The following is a 27,876-nucleotide window of genomic DNA, read 5'->3' as shown; positions in this document are numbered from 1 at the left end:
CGACCTTATCAGATTAACGTAGTGATTATATGCTCTTTGGACCTTATTTATCAATAGCAACACCATCCAGCCGCAGTTGACGTTTCATTCATTTGAATTTTGTAGAATTCAAACGGATTTTAACGTACATTGGTGTGTTATTTCATTGTTTTTATTGTCTACTCGATTCTGTGTTTAGATTTATTACATTCACATTTTTAATTGTTAACAGTGTTGTGGAATCAGTAAATGAAATAACTCGAAGAAGTTACATTGGAAGGAGTTCAGACGTACTACAAAATGTCTGATTCTACTGTAGACACTCCTGTTGTGTGAGTTGTTCTTTTACGTTTTTTGTAGTCAAAGTAATGTCATTTATTTTTTATTTTAAATTTAACAAAGTCAGGTCACCGGTAGCACACAGTCATATTGTTTATTTCCAACCTTAAGCATTTACTTGATTTTCAAAATAATATTTACTTTCTTTATACGCAATAATAACAATATTTCTGCTTTCTATTTCCTATACTGATTGTGTTAGAGGAAGGCTAAAGGAACTAATTTTTATAATATGTCATATTTTGCCAACATCGCCTTTCGATCATAATTAAGAACAATACTTATGATTTGTCAAAGTATTTCGTGTTAGCACAGCTGAATATTACACAGGATTAGCTTTGTCGTTTATTCAATTATATAACTTTTATAGTGAGTTAAGTAAATATATGTATGTGGGCTTTTTCCGTGCATGACATAAGTATAGTTTTTCCATGGCAAATTTGGCCAGGGGCTTATTTACCCTAGGACCAAGGAGGCCATGGCCCGGGGCAGGGAAGTTGATTTTATTTCTTAAATGAAATATTGACACTTAATGAGGCGGCAAAGCTAACTGGCCTGGGGTGCCAAATCTTTAAATATAAATATGCCACTGACTGTAGCAAGACCTCAGGGGAGATTAAGTTTCATATTGCACCTTTGCATATTGCACCACCACAACAGACCCCAATGGAAGGAGCTGGAGGAGGCCTTTGCCAAGTGGCACACTGAGTTAAGAGACATACTCTAACTCAGAATAAAAGGGTTTAATAGATAGATAGATTGCACCTTATTTTAATTTCAACCCTTGGAACCCTATTAAAAAAATTAGTTAACAAACGGAGTAATAGACTAATAGAAAAGTATTTATTATAAACTTCAAAACTCTGAAGTATGCTAAACAAACAGAATGACTGTTTATATGTATATGTGTACATATGTTTGTTACAAATCTTATAACTTAAATATGAACCAACTTCCTAGTTCAGCTGGAATTTGGAGATCTTTCTTTATTCTGATGACATTGCAATAATGTGCTATGCTTATATGCACTCCAATTCAATGTTCAAATTTAGCCAAACCAGTATAACCATTACAATATGATTCTTTTAAGGCAATGCACAATGGTTGTCTATACAGCATGTCACTAATTGCACTTCTTACAACATCTACTAAATGTAGATACACTACATACACTTTATGGCTTAGCTGTTAGCTTGAATGAAAAGAAAAGAAGATTGAATACCCACAGGGTGTGGAGGGTAACTAAAGTAAAAGCTTTGATAATCTGAACCTCGAGTACCACTAAAGCTAGCATTCCACTCCCACCATGCTAATACTACTACTAATTACCTCCAATGAACTTTAAATCATTGCTAAATGTAGATGTAGTGTAGGGACGCTCAGCCGGAAACAGCCAGGCCGTCGATCACGTGTTGCGTTCATTCAGTATGCTAAATATGCTTTTGTTTTAGTTTGTTCTAATTGAAAACAAAACAAATTCAATTCTAATTTCTAATACATACCTTTAATTCAAATTTGACTGCCAATATTTTTTTCTGTTATGGTGGGCCACTACCTTGGACGAGTAAACCAGTATGGACTGGCCATTAACCAGGGACCGGACAACCCTTTCCGCGATAAAAGCCTTTCAATGGGCGTCCCATAAACATGGCTAACACATTGAAAGACTGTCCAGTTTGAACTGCAAGCCCATTTATTTGACTAGCCCTTACCGAAAAACTTAGCAAAAAATAAAGCTAGCCCTTTGCAATTGCTTACTGCTATCCTATATGCCTTGCAATCCCTTAATAAGGGTTACCCTTATCATTAAGCGCTTTTTATAAAGCTTTCCCTTTAGTAACGTCATAGTTGAGCCTTGCGTGAAAGAGGCAGAATTAGTATATATCTACGCTAGTGTATGAGAAGGAAAGAAAATACGTGCCTAGGGAAGGGTTTTTTAAATAATTTTGTTCGCTTACCATCTACTACAAACTAGTACGACTACAATCACTAGTATATAGCGGGCCGGTCCCTGCCATTAACAGGCCGTTCCCGTCTGCCAAAAAACCCCGGCCGCTGGTCATAGAGGTTATATAAAACTAGTTGCCGCATGTCATGTGCCATTCAGCAAATGTCAGTGTAAGAGGAATTGCAGGAGCTGAAAATGCCGAATGCAGCGTGTTCTCGAGCAAAAACAGATCCGAAAACTCTAGACTACAAAAAAGATAAAGTTTATTTTCATCTGTAAGTACTATTACATCTAAATATTATCAAATAGTGCACTAACTTTGCAAAAAACTAAAAAACATTGTCCATCTGCAAGGGATACCACTTCATGTTACTAGATCTAATTTAGGGTAATTTTTAAAGATGACTTACTAAATATTTATTTCGGTATAATTTCTAATTTGCGTTGATTATTATTATATAATTTATATCAAACATTAACATAATTTACTCAATCAAATAAATAGTATTAATCATAAATAAAGTGAATTGAACGATAGACTACTGTTAGAAAATTCATTATTCCTTATTTTGACGACCGGCCGACCTAATGGGTAGTGACCCTGACTAAGAAAATTCATTATTCCTTATTTTGACGACCGGCCGACCTAATGGGCAGTGACCCTGACTATGAAGCCAATAGTCCTGGGTTCTAATCCCGGTAAGGGCGTTTATTTGTGTGATGAAAACACAGACATTTGTTCCTGAGTCATGCACATATGCATTAGGGTATTTAGAACCAGTGTACAAAGTATCATAACAACCGGTGTAGCGGTTTCGAAGAAATTAACAAATTACCTTTTTTTACTTTGGAGTAGCCTGTATGTGTTAGTAGCTCCTAAGAATAGTATGGAACTTTCTTCGACCTTTTTGATTATCTTTTTTATTTATGACACTAATAAGCTTCTGACTTTTGAAAAATGTCATCATTATCAAATATTTCGAACAAATTGTCAAAAACACTGCCAAAGATTAACACAGTGTGTTTCTTTTTGTTGTCTATTATTGCAAATAAGTTTTGTTCGAAAAAAAATTTTTTTTTTCGTTTGTTCTAATTAAAAAAATATTAACGTCAGAGCATTCCTCAGAAGTAACCCTACGTGGGATTTCAGGGTTTGTCCAATGGCTAAGGTCACCCTGTATACGTATGTAAATCGTCGCCTAGTACCCATATAGTACAAGCTTTGCTTAGTTTGGGGCTAGGTCAATCTGTGTAGGTAAGATTATCCCGAAATATTTACTTAAATATTTTATTTATTTCTACATGTATTTTTATTCAACATTTGAAATATTGTATGCTTAAGGTTGTATTTTATTTATTTTAAAGTATTTACATTAAATATTTATATAAAATAAATATTTCCATAAATTTTAATTTATTACTCTGATATCACTGTATCAAAGATAGTGATGTTAGTGAAAAAAAGCGGCCAAGTGTGAGTCGGACTCGCCCATGATGGGTTCCGTACCATTTATGACGTATAAAAAAAAACTACTTACTAGATCTCGTTCAAACCAATTTTCGGTGGAAGTTTGTATGGTAATGTACATCATATATTTTTTTTAGGTTTATCATTCTCTTATTTTAGAAGTTACAGGGGGGAGGGACATACACATTTTACCACTTTGGAAGTGTCTCTCGCGCAAACTATTCAGTTTAGAAAAAAATGATATTAGAAACCTCAATATCATTTTTGAAGACCTATCATAGATACCCCACACGTATGGGTTTGATAAAAAAAGTTTTTTTGAGTTTCAGTTCTAAGTATGGGGAACCCCCAAAAAAATTTTTTTTTTCTATTTTTGTGTGAAAATCTTAATGCGGTTCATAGAATACATCTACTTACCAAGTTTGAACAGTATAGCTCTTATAGTTTCGGAAAAAAGTGGCTGTGCCATAATCGGACAGACAGACGGACATGACGAATCTATAAGGGTTCCGTTTTTTGCCATTTGGCTACGGAACCCTAAAGACCAATATCGATATAAACATTATCAATATATTATTATTTTTATTTATTAAATGCTCTACATGCATTAAGGGTTTATGTGGGGAGCCTATATATATAATGTACCAAAAAAGCATAGGTGGTCTAATGTATGCATCGAATGAAGTTATTGATTTATGTCGTCTTTGCGAAGAGGAAATCCAGAATTCCAGAAGCACTTAAATGATGACAAAAAAGTTAGCCGATCTTGTACACCGCAATGGGTTACAATTAACGTGTTTAAAACGTTATGTTGGTAGACAACTTTTTTCAAACATCGAGACTCATTACTTTGATAATGACTTTATTGTGCACAATATTGAACTTGCGAAAACAGTCACACGAAAGTATAGGTACCAGTATTAGGATAACTTATTTATCTAAAAAGACTGACCCTAATAAATGCGTTAGGCACATATACACATAACTTATTAATTTTAAGAATCAATAGAATTTCATTATAATATGAATAAATAAAAGATTATGTAAAAGTTGTTTTTTGTTGTTTTATATCATAAAAGATGTTATTTCTAAAAAATACAGCGTAAGAAGGGTCATTCTACTTTTTACTACGGGTTTACGCGATTTCAAAGAATCTTGATATTTTAATATTTGTAATGCATTTTAACTTACACTAGCTACTAAAACATGATAAGCACAGATTAGGCCTCAATATTTGACCTTATTTTATTCATTTTTTAGAATTTATAGCCTGGAGTATGCAAACATACAACTATGTTACCGTCGCTGCCTTTTTACTTATAATGATAACTTTTACATTGGTTCCAAGACTTCCAAGGTATCGTTAGTGCGGCATTAAAATATGCTTTTACATTACATGTGGTGCTACTTTTCCGCACTAGTGCGTAAATTAGCACATTATGTAACTATGTCGAAACTTTGTATGATACAAGTGCGAATAGGTAATTCGCCACTCGTGTCGATTTAAAACAGTCCCTCCGGTCGTGTTTTAATTTATCGCCACTTGTTACGAATTTCCTATTTTTCGCACTTGTATAGTAAATAACTATAATGTAAAAAACGGAACCCTTATGGATTCGCCATGTCTCTCTGTCTGTCCGTCCGTATGTCACAGCCACTTTTTTCCGAAACTATAAGAACTATACTGTTGAAACTTGGTAAGTAGATGTATTCTGTGAACCGAATTAAGATTTTCACACAAAAATAGAAAAAAAAAACAATAAATTTTGGGGGTTCCCCATACTTAGAACTGAAACTCAAATTTTTTTTTTCATCAAACCCATACGTGTGGGGTGGATAGGTTTTCAAAAATGATATTGAGGTTTCAATATAATTTTTTTCTAAACTGAATAGTTTGCGCGAGAGACACTTCCAAAGTGGTAAAATGTGTGTCCCCCCCCCTCCCCCTCCCCTGTAACTTCTAAAATAAGAGAATGATAAAACTAAAAATAAATATTTGATGTACATTACCATGCAAACTTCCACCGAAAATTGGTTTGAACGAGATCTAGTAAGTAGTTTTTTTTAATACGTCATAAATGGTACGGAACTCTTCATGGGCGAGTCCGACTCTATACTATGATCAATTTATATTTAGATTTACGTAATCTTAATATTACTTAAAGAAAATTAATGTCGCCCAAAACAATACCGCGTCCAGGAAGTAACGCATAAATCGAAATTTGGAGCAGCGCTACGTAACGACGCTTCCACTTCTATTTCTGTGTGTCGAAGAGTGCATGTTGACCATTTTTTCCCATCGGTTACTGCTCATTGTGAAGTATTCGACTCTGTAAAACCAGAGTAAATGTGACCCGGAGCTCCGTACATCTGCGTCATCAAAGAGCGCACACTGATTTGTCATTAAACCGCTCGACTCGCCTTCGCTCGGTGTGCGATATGTAACACGTCTGGACGCAGCATCCGTCACCCCCCTCGTTCCTTGTAACATCACTCCTAAGTTCTCTTGCATCTCTTTCTTGTCCATTCCCTCCTAATTAATTCTCTCTCTATTAACGCGCACGGTAGCATGCGAATACTCCCGAATCCCACCCGAAGTCCCGTCCTAAATTCATTCGCTCAGTCTCATATTGTGCCGTGAAAAACAACATCAACGTCCTACTAATTACCTTACAAATAATGTCTAAAATCGGTCGTTAATAATAGAGTAACCTTACTAATGAGTGTAAATACAATAATTACTTGCTTCGAGTTACGATAATGGATGTTTTTTTTACAAGGATTGTGATTGTGTACGTATTTATTACGTAGTAGTAAACAAATGTCAATTATCTATAAGCATTAGTGCGAAGCGGACAAGTATATGTTTATCTGTTGTGGTCGATTTGTATATTTAATTAATATGAAAGTGACGTAGAACGAGTTTAGTTCATTTGTATGCATTTTGTTGATGACTATTACAAATAATCGTGTACCTAGTCAGTGTCTTAACGTCGCAAGTGTTACAACTAAGTTTGAAATGTGAAGTTTATATATTATTTTTTAATTATATAGTATCTGCTCGGAGCAAATAAATAGGTATACAATATGGCAACATTACCGCGGACATCTAAACATCCAACTGGCATAATTTCGCCTTTCAGGTAAGAGAATTTTGAAAAACGAAACATTATATGAAAATGTTATGTCATTAATTTAATCTGGGATAAGATATGGAGTCACAGAATATTGGCGCGAAAATTATTGAAGGAAATTTGATAGCAGCAGGATTGTAAATAAAGTCTAAAATTTACCCGACCGGGGAATCGAACCCGTGGTTACTGGACCTATTATTTTAAAGGAGTTATTCTAGAGTTATTTGAAATTATTAGTTGTACTTCTGTACGACGTAAAAAGGCCAAATATGACTTTCTTTCAACTAAAGGTTTCCTTTGGCAGAATTAATCTTTCCTTTTGTAAGATGTATGTAAGAAGTCGCGCCACCCAGATTTTCGATGAAGGATTTTTAATGAAGGAAGGATTTTGGGGAAGGAGGATTTATGTTTAGGTTCTATTAAGTCAAGTTTGTTTGATATCATTTTCAATTATATCAAACATGTAGACGCAGATTTCATCTACATCGGTTCAGCGATTATTGTTTCCCCATACAAAATTATAACTTCCCTTTTCAGACTCTTCAGGGACGATTTTTGACTCGTAAACGGTGGCCTGGCAAAACATGTTTTTAAACGCAAATAATCTATATAAAATTGCCTACAACATTGATTCTGTACACTTTTTCGCTAGGAATAATATTTAAAAAGATATTAAAGCGGGAAAGTTAATTAAAATCTATTTTAAGGTACATTATTCAATATTTTCGTAAATAAACGTAAATATTCTTCACTACGTTTTCTACAAAAAGATCTGGTACACTTTTCACATGGATTTCACATTTAAAAAGATATTAAAGAGGCTTTTCTAGTTTTTCGTAAATATCTTTCAAAGTATCACACATAGCAAAAAAATCTAAACAAATAACTAACATAAAATTCACTATAGGAAACATGCAGAACATTTCGCTTGGAATTATATTTAAAAATATATTCTTCTTCTTCTTCTTCTAATGAGATATTAAAGGGGGAATGTTAATTATAATCAGAGGCCGGAATTCTCGTGGCATTTTTGAATTATGATAGGGACTTCTCGTTTATCGACTTCCGATATACATATATCGATACAATGTAGAACAAAACATATTAATACATATACCAATATATTAAATGTGCAATAGAGAGATATGGAATAAAAACAATGAAAAGTGCATAGTTCATAATTTAATAATTTTACATTTAATTACTTCATTTCAGTGTCTTTTTTCAATTTCATCTTCAAAACCTGTTTTAGTGCAACGAGTGTTCCATTAGTTTCTTGGTTGAGAAACAGATAGTCATATTATATAGTTTTTTGTATAATGTGAATTTCTGATTTGTATAAAGTGCAATTTATGGTAACTAAAATTTGTTTGATTATTGATCTCACAGACGACTATTATGTTATGAGTCTTATTTGTATAGTTTCTATTTTTCTCCGTGAGCTTCTACGGATTATCGTCTTATCTATTGTTTAAAAACCGCAAAGGCGCGTGCCACTATGAAAAAATGGTCAAGCCGCATAGGTAGCGTTTATTGAATTACTACTCTATTGAGCACGGAATAAGATTCATTATGAACTAATACAGAATTCTAACAGAATAGCTATCTGATCTCTATTGGTGCGTCTAAGGTAGGCGACTAAACGCTCTAAAACCAGCTTAACTTGTGACACTGCGATCCGAAACAAAGATACGTATTCGAAGACCTCGCTTGCACTGGTAATGCGAGCGCACGGCTAGTTAGCGCCAAGGAAGCAATGTTATGTTTCTCGAGGAGCAGGTAAAAAACAGGGCCGGATATTCACACAAATATATTTGGGTGGTTTTACGTTCTTTAATTTAAAGAGATAAAACATAACACTATTTAAATAGTAGGCACACATCTAACAGAATGGGTTTGTGTAATTACAATAATAACGAGATATACTCATTTTTATAATCAACTGTTTAAACAGTTGTTTGCTAATTTTAAACTTTAAACAGGCTAATTTTAAATAAACAATAAAACAATGGTAAAATAGTAATAAATATGTATATCCATTTAAGAATCCCGTACTACTAATGTTAAAATAGACCTATATGTTATAATTATGTACACTAAAATAAAGATATTATTTACAATAGAGTACACATTTAGTAAAACATTTATACAAATTTATATTATGAGTCAACAAAAAAATAAGTAACATATACATAATAGTGTATGCATAAAATAAATAAATATAACACAAAATATGCATATCGTTTAGAGTCAAATCACGCTAACTCTTTCAAGCAAACCATACAAACAGTGTCAGTTTGTTAGAAGTCAGAAGAGTTAGCGTTATTTCGTAAAACCACCCAAATATATTTGTGTGAAAATCCGGCCCTGTTTTTTACCTGCTCCTCGAGAAACATAACACTGCTTCCTTGGCGCTAGCTAGCCGTGCGCTCGCATTACCAGTGCAAGCGAGGTCTTCGAATACGTATCTTTGTTTCGGATCGCAGTGTCACAAGTTAAGCTGGTTTGAGAGCGTTTAGTCGCCTACCTTAGACGCACCAATAGAGATCAGACAGCTTTTCTGTTAGAATTCTGTATTAGTTCATAATGAATCTTATTCCGTGCTCAATAGAGTAGTAATTCAATAAACGCTACCTATGCGGCTTGACCATTTTTTCATAGTGGCACGCGCCTTTGCGGTTTTTAAACAATAGATAAGACGATAATCCGTAGAAGCTCACGGAGGAAAATAGAAACTATAATAAAGCAAAATAAATGAAAATAACATGGTGTTTTTTGAAACTTTCCAAATTTCTCGAGAAATCCTGATCGTGAATTCCCGTGCCTCGAGAAATAAAAAGGTCGAGAAACCAGAAACTCTAACTGAGGAGTGTCTTTTCAAAAGGGCTTATTTCCACTTTCAACTTTTTTTAAACTATGAATGTAGTTTTGCTAAAAGTAGAGAAATACATATATACTTTGAGTTTCAAGTTCTAATAATTCTTGTCCTCAAAAAAAAAAACTAATTCAAAAATCAAAGTCCGGATCAAAAGGCCTTATTTCTCAAGCTAACGAATACTATAAGTATGAAACTCAAGAAAGCAAATTACCTAAAACAATATTTACAGTACATATGGGGCTACTTTATAGCACTAGTGCGAGAAGTAGCATATTACGTTACTGTGTCGAACATTTAAAGGGCCATATGTACTGTAAAACGTTGTACGATACATGTGCGAATAGGTAATTCGCAACTCGTGTCGATTTAAAACACTCCCTTCGGTCGTGTTTTAATTTATCGCCACTCGTTTCGAATTTCCTATTTTTCGCACTTGTATCGTAATGTACTATTTTAAACAAAGGAAAAGGATTCCAATGCAAATTGATACAGCAGATAATACAACTCGGCCTCTTTCAGCGAATAAAAAAAGGATGTAGAAAATTTGCTTAAAAAACAGTTTGGAGACGACTGGATTAGGTTACCGGAGCTGGTTTGGTATAGAACCGTATTAGACAAATGTAATCTATCGGCAGAAGAAAATCGAGATGAAGTCGAATGCGATTGTTGCGATGATGATGCAGAAGAAGTTCACGTGTAAATGTATTCTGCTTAAACTTAAGTTAGCTATTTGCTGTAGTAGTTGTTAAGTTAATTTCACAATAAAAAGGTATCCGTTTCAAAAGAGTTTATTTCTGTGATGGACAAATCAAAAAGGTTTATTTCTCACAAGGCCGCAACAAAACGGCTTAATTCCAAAAGTTCGCATCAAAGGGACTTAACTCTGAAAAAGATATGTTAATTAACATAATTAAGCAGGTAGATTAAGCAATATATGTAGTGCCATAACATTTATAGCAACTTAATTTAATATAATATCGAGAAAAAAGCAATTATTTCGAAATGGAAACCGTGGATTTATGATTTTCCCAATTTCCCAAAAAAAGTTCAAAGTGGAAATAAGCCCTTTTGAAAAGACACTACTCGACTATTCTTCTCGCCTCGAATGATGGTCCTTATGATTATGACAGTTCATTTTTAGGGTTCCGTAGCCAAATGGCAAAAAACGGAACCCATATAGATTCGTCATGTCCGTCTGTCTGTCCGATTATGTCACCGCCACTTTTTTCCGAAACTATAAGAGCTAATACTGTTCAAACTTGGTAAGTAGATGTATTCTATGAACCGCATTAGGATTTTTACACAAAAATAGAAAAAAAAAACAATAAATTTTGGGGGTTCCCCATACTTAGAACTGAAACTCATAAAATCTTTTTTCATCAGACCCATACGTGTGGGGTATCTATGGATAGGTCTTTAAAAATGATATTGAGGTTTCTAATATCATTTTTTTCTAAACTGGATAGTTTGCGCGAGAGACACTTCCAAAGTGGTAAAATGTGTGTCCCCCCCCCGTAACATCCAAAATAACAGAATGAAAAATCTAAAAAAAATATATGATATACATTACCATGCAAACTTCCACCGAAAATTGGTTTGAACGAGATCTAGTAAGTAGTTTTTTTTTTAATACGTCATAAAATTTAAAAAAAAAAAATTGTCAAACACATACGTGTGGGGTATCTATGGATAGGTCTTCCAAAATGATATTTAGGTTTCTAATATCATTTTTTTCTAAGCTGAATAGTTTGCGCGAGAGACGCTTCCAAAGTGAAAAAATTTGTGTCCCCTCCCCTGTAACTTCTAAAATAACAGAATGATAAAGCTAAAAATAATATATGATATACATTACAATGCAAACTTCCACCGAAAATTGGTTGGAACGAGATCAAGTAAGTAGTTTTTTTTTATCCGTCATAATTTTTTTTTCATCAAACCCATTGATTTAAAAAATGAAAATTAAACTCTTAAAATAACAGTTTAATTTTTTTATATTTTAGAATAAGATTCAATGTTCAAATATAGCACATAATAACTCAGAAAACTTTTATAGTAGTTTTGGAAAAAAAGTAAAATATTGCGAAAATTACTAAAATTATACCAATTAAAGTCTTTTTTCCTCTCGAACTGAGGCATAATTTTTCGACTTTTCAAGCGATTTGTTATATACCCGTCTCTTCTTAATGACTAGGACTACATCCTGAGGCCGACGCTTCGGTTACAATTTTCACGCATCTTTCGACGGCTTGAGTGTGGCATGGGATTTTATTTATCTTGGATATCACAACCTCTTCTACCATCTCTGGATTATTTATTAACGTGTTAAAAATATTTTACCCTCCCATAGAAAATGGACCAGCTAAAATGTATGATCAGCCAGAAAATTTTTTCGCGATTTCGGGGTTGGTCCCATAGTAAAAGTTGCTCAGTATAATCCCAAAATTTCCCTGACACCGGGAATGCACATATTTTTTGGCCACCTTGTATATTGTATGAATATTCATAAGATGACTGCAACAAGCGCACTGTGGGCTGAAATTCGGCTTTCATTGACATAGAAACCGAAGTTGTTATTTTTACGTTTTTTTTATTAAAATAGGTTTTGCCCAGCATTGTTATGGTAACCTATGAATTTTAGACGATTTGGAATGAAAATTGTGGAGTTACGATTTTTTTTCAAAATAAATGTATGGAGCAGGAACAAGAAATCATCATTACTCAAGAACCGCAAAACAAACCGTAATATCCTCGCAGGTGGTTATACTACGAATTATTTGTGATTTTTTGGCATACTACATATATCCGCCACGGGTGCGGTTTTTTTTTTTTTAAATCATTAATTGTTTCTATGGAAAAAGCACAAAAACCAAATTCAACATTTTAAGATTTTTTTGATTGAAATGGGTTTTGCTCAGTGTGTTTATGCTAAGTTATAAGTTTCACACGATTTGAGTTGAAAATGGTAGAGTTATGATTTTTTTTTCAAAAAAAATGTATGGAGCCGGAACAAAATATCAAAATATCTCAAGAACCACAACAAATACGGTAATATCCTCGCAGATAGTTATGCTACGAATTATTTGTGATTTTTTTGGCATACTACATATATCCGCCACGGGTGCGGTTTTTATTTTAAAAATCATTAATTGTTTTTATGGAAAAAGCACAAAAACCAAATTCAACATTTTAAGATTTTTTTGATTGAAATGGGTTTTACTCAGTGTGTTTATGCTAAGTTATAAGTTTCACACAATTTGAGTTGAAAATGGTAGTTATAATTTAAAAAAAAAATGTATGGAGCCGGAACAAAATATCAAAATATCGCACCCGTGGCGGATATATGTAGTATGCCAAAAAATCACAAATAATTCGTAGCATAACTATCTGCGAGGATATTACCGTATTTGTTGCGGTTCTTGAGATATTTTGTTCCGGCTCCATAGATTTTTTTTGAAAAAAAATCATAACTCTACCATTTTCAACTCAAATCGTGTGAAACTTATAACTTAGCATAAACACACTGAGCAAAACCCATTTCAATCAAAAAAATCTTAAAATTTTGAATTTTGTTTTTGTGCTTTTTCCATAGAAACAATTAATGATTTAAAAAAAAAAACCGCACCCGTGGCGGATATATGTAGTATGCCAAAAAATCACAAATAATTCGTAGTATAACCACCTGCGAGGATATTACGGTTTGTTTTGCGGTTCTTGAGTAATGATGATTTCTTGTTCCTGCTCCATACATTTATTTTGAAAAAAAATCGTAACTCCACAATTTTCATTCCAAATCGTCTAAAATTCATAGGTTACCATAACAATGCTGGGCAAAACCTATTTTAATCAAAAAAACGTAAAAATAACAACTTCGGTTTCTATGTCAATGAAAGCCGAATTTCAGCCCACAGTGAAGCGCCACAGCGCCCCACGCGCCGCGCTTCAAATGAAGTTGATTTAGATATCCCTGGCAAATCTCTCTCTTTGTAATTGACAAATAGAAGTGCTGGAGTAGAAAAAACTAGTTAGGTACTTAGGTATCATTTTGTAGGAAATTTCTTTTTCAAATTTGCATAAACTGAAGTTTATATAAAATTGTTTTTAGCACGAGTCCGAGGACGCTTCAGGAGATGAGTATGCCAGCTCAAGAAGTACTGGGTGAGATTCATATTTATTTATGTAGTTTAAGGAGTACCAATACCAACAGCTACAAAACCATTTATAATAAGAATAAGAAACCATTTATTGCCACACAATAAAAAAAACAGATATGCCACAAAATACAATGTTTAACTTTAAAAAAATTGGCATGCGCGGCAAAAGGAACGGGTCAGCATACGCTGCGTCAGCCATTTCATTACAAATTGACTGCGCAGCGCTGATTTTCAGTCCCGTCCCCTTCACTGTACCACATTGATATGACATGCGGGTTAATGGATTTTTTGTTTTATTACCAGAGATAGCTTTATACAGTGCCGGATTAAGACATTTTGGTGCCCTAAGCATTTCTAGACCATGGTGCCCCCTCATCAAGATTACATTGAATTTTCTTGGTAAATTGAGTGACGTTTATTGCCGCATTACTTCTGAGAATAGAATTTTCAATCCGTCACATCATTTTATCACGGAAATTGACAGAACTGCAGTATTAATGTTCCAAGAGTAGGTAAGGTCAAGTGTAAGCAAATTCGAAGACCGTGCTTCGCATAAGTCCGGAGGCCAAGCCAACCATGGTCCAAGTGTAAGCGAAGACGTAAGACATAGGCAGTATTCCGCACAGGATTTTGGAACCTCTAGAGCTTTCCTGCGAAGCTCATTCATGTGAGGGCAAAGGCCAAGCTTCAGTAGGGGCTTAGCCATTGGCCATTGGTTTTTGTCAGAACAAGTACCAATGGCCACAAATGTTTTAAATAGCAAATTATTATTTACGAAAACGGGACTTAATAGGGTAAGTTTTAAAATTACCTCTGACCCGACGTTTCAAGGACGGCGTTGTCCCCATGGTCTCGGAGAAGACTGTGTAAAGTCGACATCATTATTTTGACGTTGGAAGTAATTTTAGAACTTAATCAAACGCGCGAATAAGTCCCGTTTTCTTAAATAATAATGTGTCACAATTAGGCCAATACAATTAGATTTTTTCGACCTAAAAATACGTGTAATCCGAGTTTGCTCCATTCCAGGACGTGTACATAAATGTTTCCCCGTTTTCAGTTTTTTTGCTTGTAAATCGAAAACGGTACGGCCGACGGAAAATTTGTTCTAATTACAAGTATTATTAAAATTGATATCTAAGGATCCGAAATGTAATTTAACTACGTTCTTGCAATAAAATATATTGATTGATTGATTGATTTAATACCTTAAACACATTAACACATTTGTTAAGGTACCCCTTAACATGTATTCGTTGTACCTAAATTGTAAATTAGGTCGCCATTTTCTTATTTTTGGTAAAATCATGTTAATAATCCAAAAACGCTTTCTTACCAGTGTCTGATCCACCAAGTGCTATTGTAATTGATAGTGGGTTCCTTCTACATCGAGAGGTTTGGCAATCCAAAGGAAAAAATTATCTCCTAAGGATCCCAAAATGTATGCACACCTCCTGGGATAGAGCAAACTGGGATTACACGCATTTAGGACCAAATAAATGTAAAACACGACCAGTTTGGCCTAGTGGGTAGTGACCCTGCCTACGAAGCCGATGGTCCCGGGTTCAAATCCTGGTAAGGGCATTTATTCGTGTGATGAGCATGGATATTTGTTCCTGCTGAGTCATGGGTGTTTTCTATGTATTTAAGTATTTATAAATATTTATATATTATATATATCGTTGTCTAAGTACCCTCAACACAAGCCTTATTGAGCTTACTGTGGGACTTAGTCAATTTGTGTAATAATGTCCTATAATATTTATTTATTATTATTATTTATATTTATTTATTTAAAACAATTTCCAGCTTGCTTGAATTAATTCCTCAAAACGCTATTTTTGGATCTAATTTGATTGGCCTAAATCGTGAAGGTGTTTTTAAAGGCAAAGTCTAAGGCTGAATGCGCCGAGCGTTCGATCAGCGCTTACGGATGAGGCCAAAGGTCGAGCTGGAAGAAAGCAAGGCTTGAATTTGACCAATGGCGAGGTATGAATAGCTGGACGTCCGCAGCGTCCGATCGCGGCGCGTTATCATATAATACAACTAATGGCGAGGTGTGAGCAAGGCAGCCCAGCTGCGAAAGAGGACAGCATGGATTTGGATCCATGGCCAAGCGAAAGTGGGACAGTTTGCATAAAGTAGAAGGCCTGGCGTCGCATAAGACCTAACGCCGAACTGCAAAAGAGTGGCTTGAAATCGAACCTATGTAATCACGGTCCTCCTACTGCTCAGCCTTTGCCTTAACTCGAAATCGCAACTTGATAAGATGCTTTTGTTTTTCGGCCTTCGCAGGGCCCTTTATTACACTTTGACAATTAGGTCGCAGGATCGCGGCTCTGCAGCAACTCGGCCTGGCCGACACATCTGGTGTGCAAGAGACCAAAATACGCTACAAAATCGGTAATCTACGTCGAGAAAATCGGTTGGCCACAAGCCCGACGGTAAGATTTTTTGGCCATGAGCTTTGATGGCCTCCGCGTAAGGTTGGAGATGTGCTTACGTGTACTCACTCTCTTACGACCCTTCGTTATTAGATGGGTACTTGCACACGTATCAAAAAGTTTCGTGTACATAAGTACTACACTACGACTGCGATGCTGATGCAGCCTGCGCGTTTTTTTTTCCTATGATTTTGGTGCCCCCCTAGACGTGGTGCCCTAAGCAAGTGCTTATTTTGCTTAATGGTTAATCCGGCACTGGCTTTATATACTACAGACTTAGGTAACAATATAAAGCCAGTTATAGGTACTCACGGATGTATGTTATAGACGGTATGGTTTACGAAAGAAGATCGCAGTTTCGTTTTAGCATGTTTTTAATGGATATCCTGGTAAATTCATCACTATCAGTTATAAAATCCAGGGCACTCTCATCTCACCATTGATTTCGAAAAATTGTAGGTTGATAATGGTTTATTTTTCTTTTTTCCGTAGATAACACCGTTGCCAGCGGGATCAGTATGAAGCAGTATGAAGAACAGCTTAATGGATTAAGAAAAGAGAATTTTCACTTAAAATTAAGGATATACTTCCTTGAGGAAAAATTAGGAAGCGGTTCACCGCCAGCAGTTCAGGTAACCCATACATGAATTTCTTTAAGAAACACGTTTAATAAAAAGCTTTTGTTATTTACCATTATCATCATATCACCCAAAAAACCGGTAACCGTAAGACTCGGATCTCCACCATAACGACCAGTCGAACAGTGCCCTCATCCAGATTGCGCGTCAACCTTGATGGAGGCCCTATTAGCCTGAGTCCTCCGATTCGCGACACCCACTGGTCCTTTTGCGGATGTCTTAATTTCGGATTCAGATTATTTTTTTATTTAATTACGTTCTTGGTTAATAGTATACAATGTCTACAGGGACTTCTGGAACACAACGTTCGACTGCAGGTGGAAGTAGAGGAACTAAGGAGACAATTAAGTGACAAGCAAGAACTCCTAGCTGTTGCGGCGGAAGCCATCGATGTACTTGAACATCAGGTGGGTGGTCTTCATGCCGCTAGTATCATATGTGGCTTTCCATAAGAGAAGGGTCCTTTCCATATGCTTCATGTGCATCAGTACTCTTCTCTGATAGAAAGGTTCACATATTGTAAGCCATCGTAGTGAATCTGAGAATAACAAAAATATGAACCTAGTTACTTATATTAATAATTTAATTTCAGGGTTCCATGTCTGCCGACAGTATTGAGAATTCAATGAACCATGGCGACGAAGTGGCAAAGGAAATAAACACCCAGGTAAATAAATATTGTATCCACATAGTTTTATATTGTTTTGACGACCAGTTTGGCCTAGTGGGTAGTGACCCTGCCTACGAAGCCGATGGTTCCGGGTTCAAATCCTGGTAAGGGCATTTATTCGTGTGATGAGCATGGATATTTGTTCCTGAGTCATGGGTGTTTTCTATGTATTTAAGTGTTTATAAATATGTATATATTATATATATCGTTGTCTAAGTACCCTCAACACAAGCATTATTGAGCTTACCGTGGGTTTGGTCAATTTGTGTAATAATGTCCTATAATATTTATTTATTTATATTAGTCGTAAATATATGAACAAGACTTGCAGATAATTATGTACTTTTTTGCTTTACAGGAGACGGTAAAAAACCAGGCAATAGATGACACATGTGCATCAGAATCTGCCGGGTGCGATGTTATTTTATAATTTTTCCTTGAATTTTTTTAACTAATCATTTGCAATATCTAATTGTAAGTAAACCAAGAATTTTGATTTAATTAGGTATTGTTTTTATTTTTATTCCAGAGATTATTTATGTGTCACAACAAATAATAACGATATGGATGAGTTAATCAAGCTACGCAAAGAAAACTCTAAAGCTCTCCAGATGATAAAAGGCTGCATGAAGAAAATTCGGCAGCAAGACAAAGAAATTAAAAAACTCAAATTAGTAAGTATATAATAACGTGATTTTATTATAGTTTTTCTAGAGTGAATAAAAATCTAAGAAATAATAATCACCCTTTTTTTCTTTCAGGATAAAGAACAATCTCACACGCAACATGTCAGTGATTCTCAAATTGAAAAATATGATGAAATTTTAAAATGCAAAGATGAGCATATCAAGGACCTCGAAAATAAACTCAGGGAACAACAAAAAACAGTCGATAATGGACATAACGACGAAGACGCCGGGTACGACAATTTTAACTACTTTCTATGATCGTATTTAGCTACTACTACATACAGGATAATTACTATTACAGGATTAATTATTATTCAGTCGGTGCAAACAAGAACACTCTTAAATGTTCATCGCTGGACCTTATTCCTTTTGTAATAAGGTCCACCGATGGACAATTAACAGTGTGGGCGATGGTATACAAATTTTAATATCTATTATCCTTATAATATCATATCGTAGTAGTTGTCATGCTATATATAGCTTTATTCTTTTACGTAATTTTCTGATATGTTAATTATTAATAGACAACACTACGCGATATGATCCTCCTCACATTGTTACATCACTTGTTTGCTGGAAACTATTCTGGTCAGTAATGGTGCGCCCCCCCTGGCAGTTATATAACGTAATATAACTGCCAGGGGGGGGGGGGGGGAGCTCCATAATAATATCATATATAGTGAGCTCTACCTTTTTGTTTGATTTCATAATGGAATTTCAGTAAACTTGACCGCACACTAAAAAGGACACGACAGACTTAGGTAAGGTAAAATATGTCGATAGGTGTGCAGCTCACATAATATTTTAAATACCCGTTTGATATAGGTGTGGAAGCATTTGATGGTACCTAATGAATAATTAATTTTTCTGTGGTTTAAAAACCTTACAAAATTATTTTTCTACTTGTCGACTGCAATGAATGGTTGAATTAAGATTTTGTATACCAAACTATAATTGCGTACTTTTAATGTATGGGCTCTCACTCAACTATAAGATTAATTTTGATACGCTGTAGTACTGTAGTAAGTAACTGTAAAAAAAAATACCAATCACGTGCCGCCGCACTCCCATTATAGTATTTTATGCAACAGTTGTATAAGAAGGGTCAAAAAAGGCGAGCGGCGTGAGTTACAATGTGAGCCGTAGCCGAAGGCGTAGGCGAACATTGTAAAGGAATACGCCACGAGCATTTTTTGACCTACTTATACAACGTTGCATACAATATTTTTCCTACGAGTCAACAAAAATAAATCTTAATTTAGGTAAACAAAGCAAAAGTATATGCCGCGGCCGGCCGGTCGGCGACACCTCCTCGTAACTCATGAGGCCCTGGTACTTGCTACTTGCTAAATTAAATTTTTGGACAGTTTTTTCTCGATTTTGGCCACCGTAGCCTACGGAGACTAACAAGCAATACTAAGCGGTCTTCGTAGTCTATGGGTGTTGCTATATTACGGGTGTCACATGCGTGTTTCTGACTTATGAAGTAATTGTTTTTACTATGCAACCAAATGAATATTTTGTAAGTTGGCAGCAATGCACTTAGTTTAAAACTGTATTCTTTTGGTTTTGTTAGGTTGGTAGCCATTAATCGCAGTAACGTTATAGCGATTAAAAGCACAAGAGCTTTTATGAGGAATAGACAATATAGACTTTTCTTGAAACCTTTTATGTATGTTCTTATATTCGTATTAATGAATGCATAAATGACAGATAACAGTAGAGGAGTAGGAAAAAAAAAACTAAACGGGCGCGGGTTGGGACTTGGGAGTCGCGCGTTTATGTGTATTGAGATAATTACCAATTATTATTAATTATTTAGGTGTTCTATTGTAAAAAAAGTATTATATATAGATGACTCGTAGAAAAAGTATTTGTATACAATAGTGATATAATTAAGCTTTTCAATCTCGTAACTTACTTTAGGCACCTAAACACGGTACTCGACTGAAAAGCTATCTATTATATCAAGATTGTGTAAAATACTGTTTTAAATATTTACCTACCTTAAAATATTTTTTTAATCTTTTCAGGAACCTGCAACAGTTGCTCACTCGACGTCTCCAGGGTTTAGCTTTATTTTTGGATAAGCTATTAGCGCATAAGTAAGTATGAAATAGATGTGACTACTCACTCTTTTTAATCTTTTCTGTTAAGTATATGTTGTAATTTTTTTTTTTACAATAATTATCATTACATTGATTTCAGGTGTGTATTAAGTGAAGAAAAAAAGAAGATGGCTGAGAGTATTCTAGAACAAAGTCTAGCTCTACCCGTGGGTTTGCAGTTAGACGAAACCATTTCAGCAGAAGGATTTACCTTTGATGACAGCAATATGGATATCTCACAAAATCTTAGAATTGAGGATTTAACAATGATGTTCGGGCATCACGGGCTATGTAGCGGCGATGATAACAAACTCACCAACAGAAAATCTTTACGTCACCTGCTGCAAAACGAATGTCCTTCCGAGTCGGAATGTTGGTCAGAACCAGACAGAAATGTATCTCTTGCACGCATAGGACTAGATACAGCACTAGGAGCCAGAGAATCTACTTCAGATAATAACAGACACAGGTCTCGACGATCCCGCATCTCGTATGGCTCCCGTTGCGAAGACAAAACTACGAATGAAGCAGCGTTGATTGACGAAATACATCAGCTTTCAAAACAGTGCGAGGAACTTGAATACGAGAAAAAAGACTTAAACAGCCAACTCGAATTTGCTAAGACACAGATAGATGATCTAATTTTAGAAAAAGACGAACTAAAATCGGCGCTAGCTTCCGAACACTCCAAAGTTGACGAAATAAGTAAAGATTCGGAAAATTTGAAATGTACTATTTCGTCTCTACAGATAAGGATAAAGGATATCGAGCAACAACTTATAGAAGCCATTCAAATTAGGGATAAGTTACGTTCCGAAAGGCAAGAACTTGAATCTACGTTTTTGGAAACTGAGCGAGCTCTGCGGCGTGCAGCAGATGACGCGACGGTCCAGGCGTCCCAGGCGGCCCTAGAGAGAGCTCGAGCCCAACACGACAAGATGCGCATTGAAAAAGATCTCGAAGATGCTCGTGAGAACTTAGCTAAGTCCTCCGAGATCATTTCCAACCTGGAAATGGAAGTAGCACGCAAGGTGGCTGTAGAAGCGTGTAACAGAGTGCAGGAGATACACGTGGCGCGTGAGGTCGAGGAGGAAGACAGACCCACATCGCCTGATCAGGGCATTGACAGCGACAGACTCTCGAGCCTTGAACATAACGATGCTGTTACTTTGTCTACACGTGAGTAAATATTTTTAAATTACATAATTTATAATGATACTACATACGAGCTATGTATGATACTTTGAGCGCTGATGGCCTAGCAGTAAGACCGTGCGACTTGCAATCCGGAGGTCGCGGGTTCAAACCCCGCCTCGTACCAATGAGTTCTTCAGAACTTATATACGAGATATCATTTGATATTTACCAGTCGCTTTTCGGTAAAGGAAAACATCGTGAGGAAACCAGACTAATCCCAATAAGGCCTAGTTTACCCTCTGGGTTCGAAGGTCAGATGGCAGTCGCTTTCGTAAAAACTAGTAGGTACCTACGCCAATTCTAGGGATTAGTTGCCAAGCGGACCCCAGGCTCCGATGAGCCGTGGCAAAATGCCGGGCGAACGCGAGGAAGATGATGATAATGATAAAGACTGTATCGTTTATTATAAATACAGATTAAACCTGGTCTAACTGTTGACTTGTTTATTATTTTGTATTACTATGTTCTTAGGGTATGATCTGAGGGTATTTTTACGCCATATCTGATATAAGAATGGATATTTCGGACAAGCCTATATCGAGCTTAATTTGAGACTATTTACCGACTTCTTGGTACGATTTAAAGAAACAAAAGGTTAATATGCTGCCAAAACATGTTATCAAGTGTCCTCTTCATGGTTGCTTAATTGAGCATCTGCAAAATAAATGTGGTGAATTTTTATTTTTACTTAAAAACAATTTTTCACGCAACATTTTGGATTCCCGACTATTTCTGATGCAACCGAAATGAGGTTGACAGCTAAAAGAATCAGCTAAAAACCAAAGCCTATCGGATATTCATGGCGTTGAACCATCGCTAGAGCGGGTCGATAGAAACGCTCTATTATAGATACCGTGCGCGTTGGAGGGTCTGCCATCTTGTGCCCTGAATCGGAACCATAAACATGTACATTTACACGTCACGTGCCTTCTTGTGCATAGTAGGTTCTGCCATCTTGTGGGCCACATCGGAACAATAAACATCACATTTACGCCTGGCGCCAAAAATCTGACGGCTCCTGTGCTGCCTCCTACAGTTCATGCACGCTCCCTATAGTTATATTGGATGTCAAAGTCGGAGTTGTCGTAAGTAACATGCCATTTTCTCTAAAAGGCCACATTGCACAGATCCAAAACTTTTTTAAAACTAAAACATATGATTAGACTATGCCCAGATGTTTCGCTTTACAAATCATGTGTAATTGCGGTTCACATAGTACGATTTTTTTTGTGTAATGTTGTCTTGTTCGCAATCCGTAATTTTTTTTGTAGTAGTTGTCCGAAATCGTTATTGTTACTCGGGCGGATTGGGTAAATTCTGTCTAAACCATATGCTTTACGTCGAGTTCCCAGAGAGAAATGTGTAGGTCTTATTAAAGTACTAATAAAACACTAAAGGTATTTTTAAATAAAAATGTAAAAGGCTAAGTGAAGTTGTATTTATAATAGACGATACAGTCTTTACTATTGAGATATTGTAAGTCAAAAACGAACTGTACCAATACTACTGTTTGATTTGTCCATGTCAGCGCATCTTATCTTTTGTTTCTCATTTTCAGGTTCATTGTATGAAGAAAATGTGTCTTTGAAGCAAAAATTAGCAAGAACTAAAGCCACATTAGCAGATACACTAGCTCAATTGAATGCCGCCAATATGCGGAAGAAAAGTGTTCAGCGGGCTATCTGTCGAGAGATCCACAAAACTCAAGGGGTGCTACGTAAAGCAAGAGACCACTTAGAGAGTCCCAACTGAATAGTTATGTACAATCATAAAATATTTTTGTACACTTTTTCAGATAGTATTTAGCCTCGTGTCCATTCGTATGTTTACTGCCAATAACGTGCATAACATTACGTAATAAGATTTTTTTATTAAGATGTACAATTTAATGATGCTGACTTGTATTATAAATATTATTTTACAAAATAAAATACTGTAAATGTAAAAATGTATAAGATCGTTGTCATTCCTATATAGCCCGCAAGCCAGGAACAGATTTCCATGACTAATAGCATCCCGGCGATAACTCGTAAAGTGGTTAAGGGCGATGTGTAATGAACCCTCGTTGATGTTAGCTGCCGCTCTGTTGTTGGTGACTTCAGAACTGCAGTGGGTGGCTGCCGTCCTTAACTCACACGTGAAAAAAAATGTCATCGCATTCCGATTGCTCAATTATCAATTTTATTTCTCTTCAGCTGATTGCATCTAGGTGGAAAGACTGTCAACCGGTCATATGAACATGTAAAATAAAATATTTTAGGCATTGAATGCTAATATTCCCAATTGAAACTTTGACAGATGATACGAATAATATGCTATTGTGAACAAATAATATTGTTAGCTGGCTGTATCACAGTGGAAAGACCGTCAGCTTGCCCTGAAGGCAAGCGTCGGCTATAACGCAGAAGCCAGACGGGAGTTTCTATCGCTTATTTAAATGCACCTTGTCCCCATTTCATTACCGAAATGATTAAGGAAGATATATAATGAAGCCTCGTGAACACCAGTTGCCGATCCGACGGTGGGTTCAGAAACAACAGCCACAAAACTAGTACAAACCACTTGTAACAAACCACCGCAACACAAGTTTCTTATTATGAAATATTGCTAAGTTGATTGAAAACGTTTTTTTTTATTAGTGTATAAATTATAATCTGACAAAGTTCCAATCTGGGTCCGATGACTAGATTTATTTTTACGTGTTTGGGTTGCTGCCGTTTCTCAACCCGCCAACGGAGCGGCAGCTGACGTCCACGAGGGTTCATAACCCATCGCCCGGGATGCGATGAAATGGATATAAAATTCCCAACTGTTACCTGTGGGTTTACATCAATCATTAGCGAGCACTTCACAATTAGCGAGCTATAATATCTTTCTTTTGCATTTCTTTAGGTAGTTCAATAAATGTAAACAATGTGATTATTGGCAAAAAACAAAAAAAAAACTACCTGGATAACGTCCCTTATAATTCTGGGTTTATATCTACCGTCAAATGGCTAAAAGTTCCCTCTCGTTTTAGGTTCTTTACTATGGCCAGGTAATATCAATATTAAAAAACTAAATTAGTCTTGATTAACAACACATCCCAATATATTCATATTAGCAAAATAGCACGATTATACTATAAAGCAGCTTCATTGTTACGTTGAGTATTATTATTTTTGGGGTGTTGCGGGCCTTTTAGTGCCACATCGACCACGTGATCAGTGATCTATTGTGACGGGCCTTGTAATAGTTATTTGTTTTACAAGGGGGCAAAGCAGTTGTTTAACCGCTCGTGATACCCAAGCAAGCAAACTGCAAAAGATTCCAAAATTGAACCACGAGCGTAGCGAGTCGTTCGAGAAGTGGAATCTTGAGCGTTGCGAGGGTTTCAAGGCACGAGAGTTGAACAAACTTTGCCTCCGAGTGAAACACAAAAATTTTCACCACACCAATGCGACGAAAATACTATGAAATAGGTACCAAATAAATCAATAATATGTACCCAAAAATATTTCATTCAAAATCACCATTTAAAAGTCAATTCTACCAGCTAACATAAGGAAACAACTTAAAATTTGCATCTGTTTACTTTGTCCGACATGTGGATTAAATGCAACTTTTTCATTAGTTTTTGAACAATCAAGTGCCTTTACCAGTTGGTGTGGTGAAAAGTTCATAACTAATGCCCATTGAATCCCGATACATGCCGCCCTGAAAAATAAGCACTTTACCTTTTTATGATAGTAATAACAAAATCATGAAAATTTGCATGTAGCATTCCATCAGGCGTTTCAAATAAACGAATCGGAACGGATCACGCATTATGCATACTTTGCGGACATAAGTTTACGTAGTAAAACTCGTGTATGTTTGTCACGTCGAGTAAAATTAGGTGAGAATCAGAATGGCGGGTGTACCTGAATAAAAATTAAAAAAAGCTTACCATGTTTATGTAAGTACCTAATTTGTACTATTTAGTACCTCCATTAAAAAAAATTGTACCTCACGGTACGTAAAGTTGTCATCAAAAAACAGTACACCCGCCATTCTGACAGTCAGAATGGCAGGTGTACTTTATTACGCTATGATCCCGCGACTATTGATAAATTCTATAAAAACCAAATTTTTGTACCTTCATCTTCAATATGAGCCAATTTATTTGTGGTTTCCAAGTTTTACTCATTTTACATTTTGCTTGCTATTACACTTTTGCTAGCGCTGTAACTTTTTACCTTATCGATTTCATTTTTAAGAAAAAACGCCACGGTACCTACTATTATTTTTATTACGCCAGGAATTAGTACCTTTGACGTTTAATCTGACCAGTTCAAGTAACTTAGAAAATTATGTCTTAAAAAGAAGGCGCCATGTCAAAGAATTCCTTCTAACAAAAAGCATGTACTGAAATGTTCGTTTTTCATTGATTGTTGGTGATTAATCAAGTAAAACCTGCAAATGATGTGTGTTTGTCGTTATATTAGTGTGATGAATATACTTCTTTGTAGGATGTCGGTTATGCCCTTTTTTGTAAATAAAAATACAAAGTACTCCTATAGTATACATATATTCCTACTTTCACTACGACTAGTGGCTCCGTGAGCTGTACACCTCGCGATAAGATCGATAAGCTTAAAACTTATAAAAACAACAAAAAATACTTACTTTGTTGAGCCATTTTCACAGCGTAGTACACAATGGTCTTAAGTTCCGTAGACCGTAATGGCACTTAAGTCCTTTATTCCAGATTCCACCATTTGAACATGTTCCAAAAAACGAGACGATAGAAAAATTCTATGTAGCTACTGAACCTGCTTACAAAGTTTCACAAAATTCAGTTACGAATTGTAATGTGTGCAGGAAAACATCCAGACATACAAAGGCAAATTTCCCGAGTCAAAACATAGACTTTCGCTAACGCGTCGGTCAGTTAAAATATGTACATAAGTATTACAAAGCAATATTTAAACTTAACTATTACATGATTTCTATCGTCTTGGTACGACGAAACAACCAATTGTGCCTTTCCATGAGAAAAGAGTCCTTACGCTCATTTCTAGTTACGGAGATATGAACGTTTTTGTAAAATACTTCAAAATTGTATTTTTTTCTTTTCTGCGTACTAATAAAATGTAGGAATAGACGTTAAGTATTTCTATGTTAAAATTGTTGTCAAAGATTAATGAAAAAGGGAATCCTTATGCTTAAGTGCAAAATTACCTTAAGCTCCTACTAATTTCCAACGTGAACATAGTTAAAATCGTTTGAATTTCTTTTAACTTTTTCTCAAAAGCACTACTTTCCAATGGCGGGTTAAGTCAAAGACTTAAATTATATTGCGACGTTCCGTGCCTAAAAGTTCCTTACGCTCCATATTGAGTTAAGCATGGATCCTAAAATTCCTAAACCTACGTTATACCGGGTGTTTCCTGTAACACGAGCAAATAATTAAACCATATATTGTACTTCTAAAACAATATAACTTTTCATTAACAACTTTTAAAAATTATGAAATCCTTAGATTTTAACTTTTTCATACAAATTTAATATTATTTTCTATTTACGCTGATATCAGTGTGTTTGTCGTTGCTTGTCACGCTTTAAACGTAACAACATTCGCAATACATCGCGTCTTAGAATTAACTTCAATGTGTAATAAAAATCAAAACATGTTATTTTCAACTTTCTGTTACAGGAATCACCCGGTATAAACCACCTAATACAAAGTAAAATCATTACCCTAATTACCATCCTTTTTGAAAAATCAAAATGCCTATATACATCCTATAACCGCGCTTTTGAAAAAAAGTTAAAAGTTGAAAACGTGTTTATTATTTTTTATTTAATTATAAAAACATATTATTATATTATTAAAACTTAAAATTTACACAAACAAACCGCTCCCCACCGTCCCGGGTGCAAAGGCGCCCATGATACTCGCAGCATTTCCACGCTGAATTACCATGGACAGCCTTTGCACTAGGAACGACTCGGAGCGGGGACCCTCCCCCTTTTGCCTGAGACGACGGCCTAGTTCGCGTATAAGACGTTTTGCGTCCGCTCCCCAGTGTTTTAACGTGTTTTAACTATATATGTTCCTATTGGAAGTTAATAGGCTGATACTCGTAATTGATTACATATGTATATAGCTTAAGGTCATTTTAAACTTAAGCATAAGGATTAAGGACCGTTTTTCACTTAACTTTGACAACAATTTTAACATACATAGAAATACTTAACGTATACGAGTA

The 27,876-nt window shown here is 35.6% G+C and overlaps 1 protein-coding gene across 3 annotated transcripts; it reads left to right on the top strand.

Moving 5' to 3' along the window:
- Positions 1-264: 264 nt before the first annotated feature.
- Positions 265-23,598, top strand: LOC133533371 (centrosomin-like). 3 transcript variants are annotated; one of them, XM_061872337.1, is made up of 12 exons: positions 5,997-6,526; positions 6,789-6,877; positions 13,849-13,901; positions 16,834-16,973; positions 17,267-17,386; positions 17,572-17,646; positions 18,008-18,060; positions 18,179-18,323; positions 18,411-18,568; positions 20,372-20,443; positions 20,547-21,625; positions 23,202-23,598. In XM_061872337.1, the coding sequence occupies exons 2-12, from the start codon at positions 6,822-6,824 to the stop codon at positions 23,393-23,395; spliced, it is 2,145 nt and encodes a 714-aa protein (XP_061728321.1). In that variant the 5' UTR covers positions 5,997-6,526; positions 6,789-6,821; the 3' UTR covers positions 23,396-23,598. The 3 variants fall into 3 exon arrangements, with proteins under 3 accessions (XP_061728323.1, XP_061728321.1, XP_061728322.1); XM_061872338.1 differs by having other exon boundaries at positions 6,442-6,459; XM_061872339.1 differs by lacking the exons at positions 5,997-6,526; positions 6,789-6,877 and adding an exon at positions 265-311.
- The last annotated feature ends 4,278 nt before the right edge of the window (positions 23,599-27,876 follow it).

The sequence above is a fragment of the Cydia pomonella genome, unplaced genomic scaffold (assembly GCF_033807575.1).
Source record: "Cydia pomonella isolate Wapato2018A unplaced genomic scaffold, ilCydPomo1 PGA_scaffold_161, whole genome shotgun sequence".
Lineage (NCBI taxonomy): Eukaryota > Metazoa > Arthropoda > Insecta > Lepidoptera > Tortricidae > Cydia > Cydia pomonella.
The sequence above is the reverse complement of the archived record's forward strand: the minus strand, read 5'-3'. Positions and strand labels throughout refer to the sequence as shown.

Bases quoted from the DNA above. Each gene is read 5' to 3' on its own strand.
- LOC133533371 (XM_061872337.1), top strand. From the start codon at position 6,822: ATGGCAACATTACCGCGGACATCTAAACATCCAACTGGCATAATTTCG. The intron at 16,974-17,266 runs GTAACCCATACA...CAATGTCTACAG, and splicing joins GTTCACCGCCAGCAGTTCAG to GGACTTCTGGAACACAACGT. The intron at 20,444-20,546 runs GTAAGTATGAAA...CATTGATTTCAG, and splicing joins GATAAGCTATTAGCGCATAA to GTGTGTATTAAGTGAAGAAA.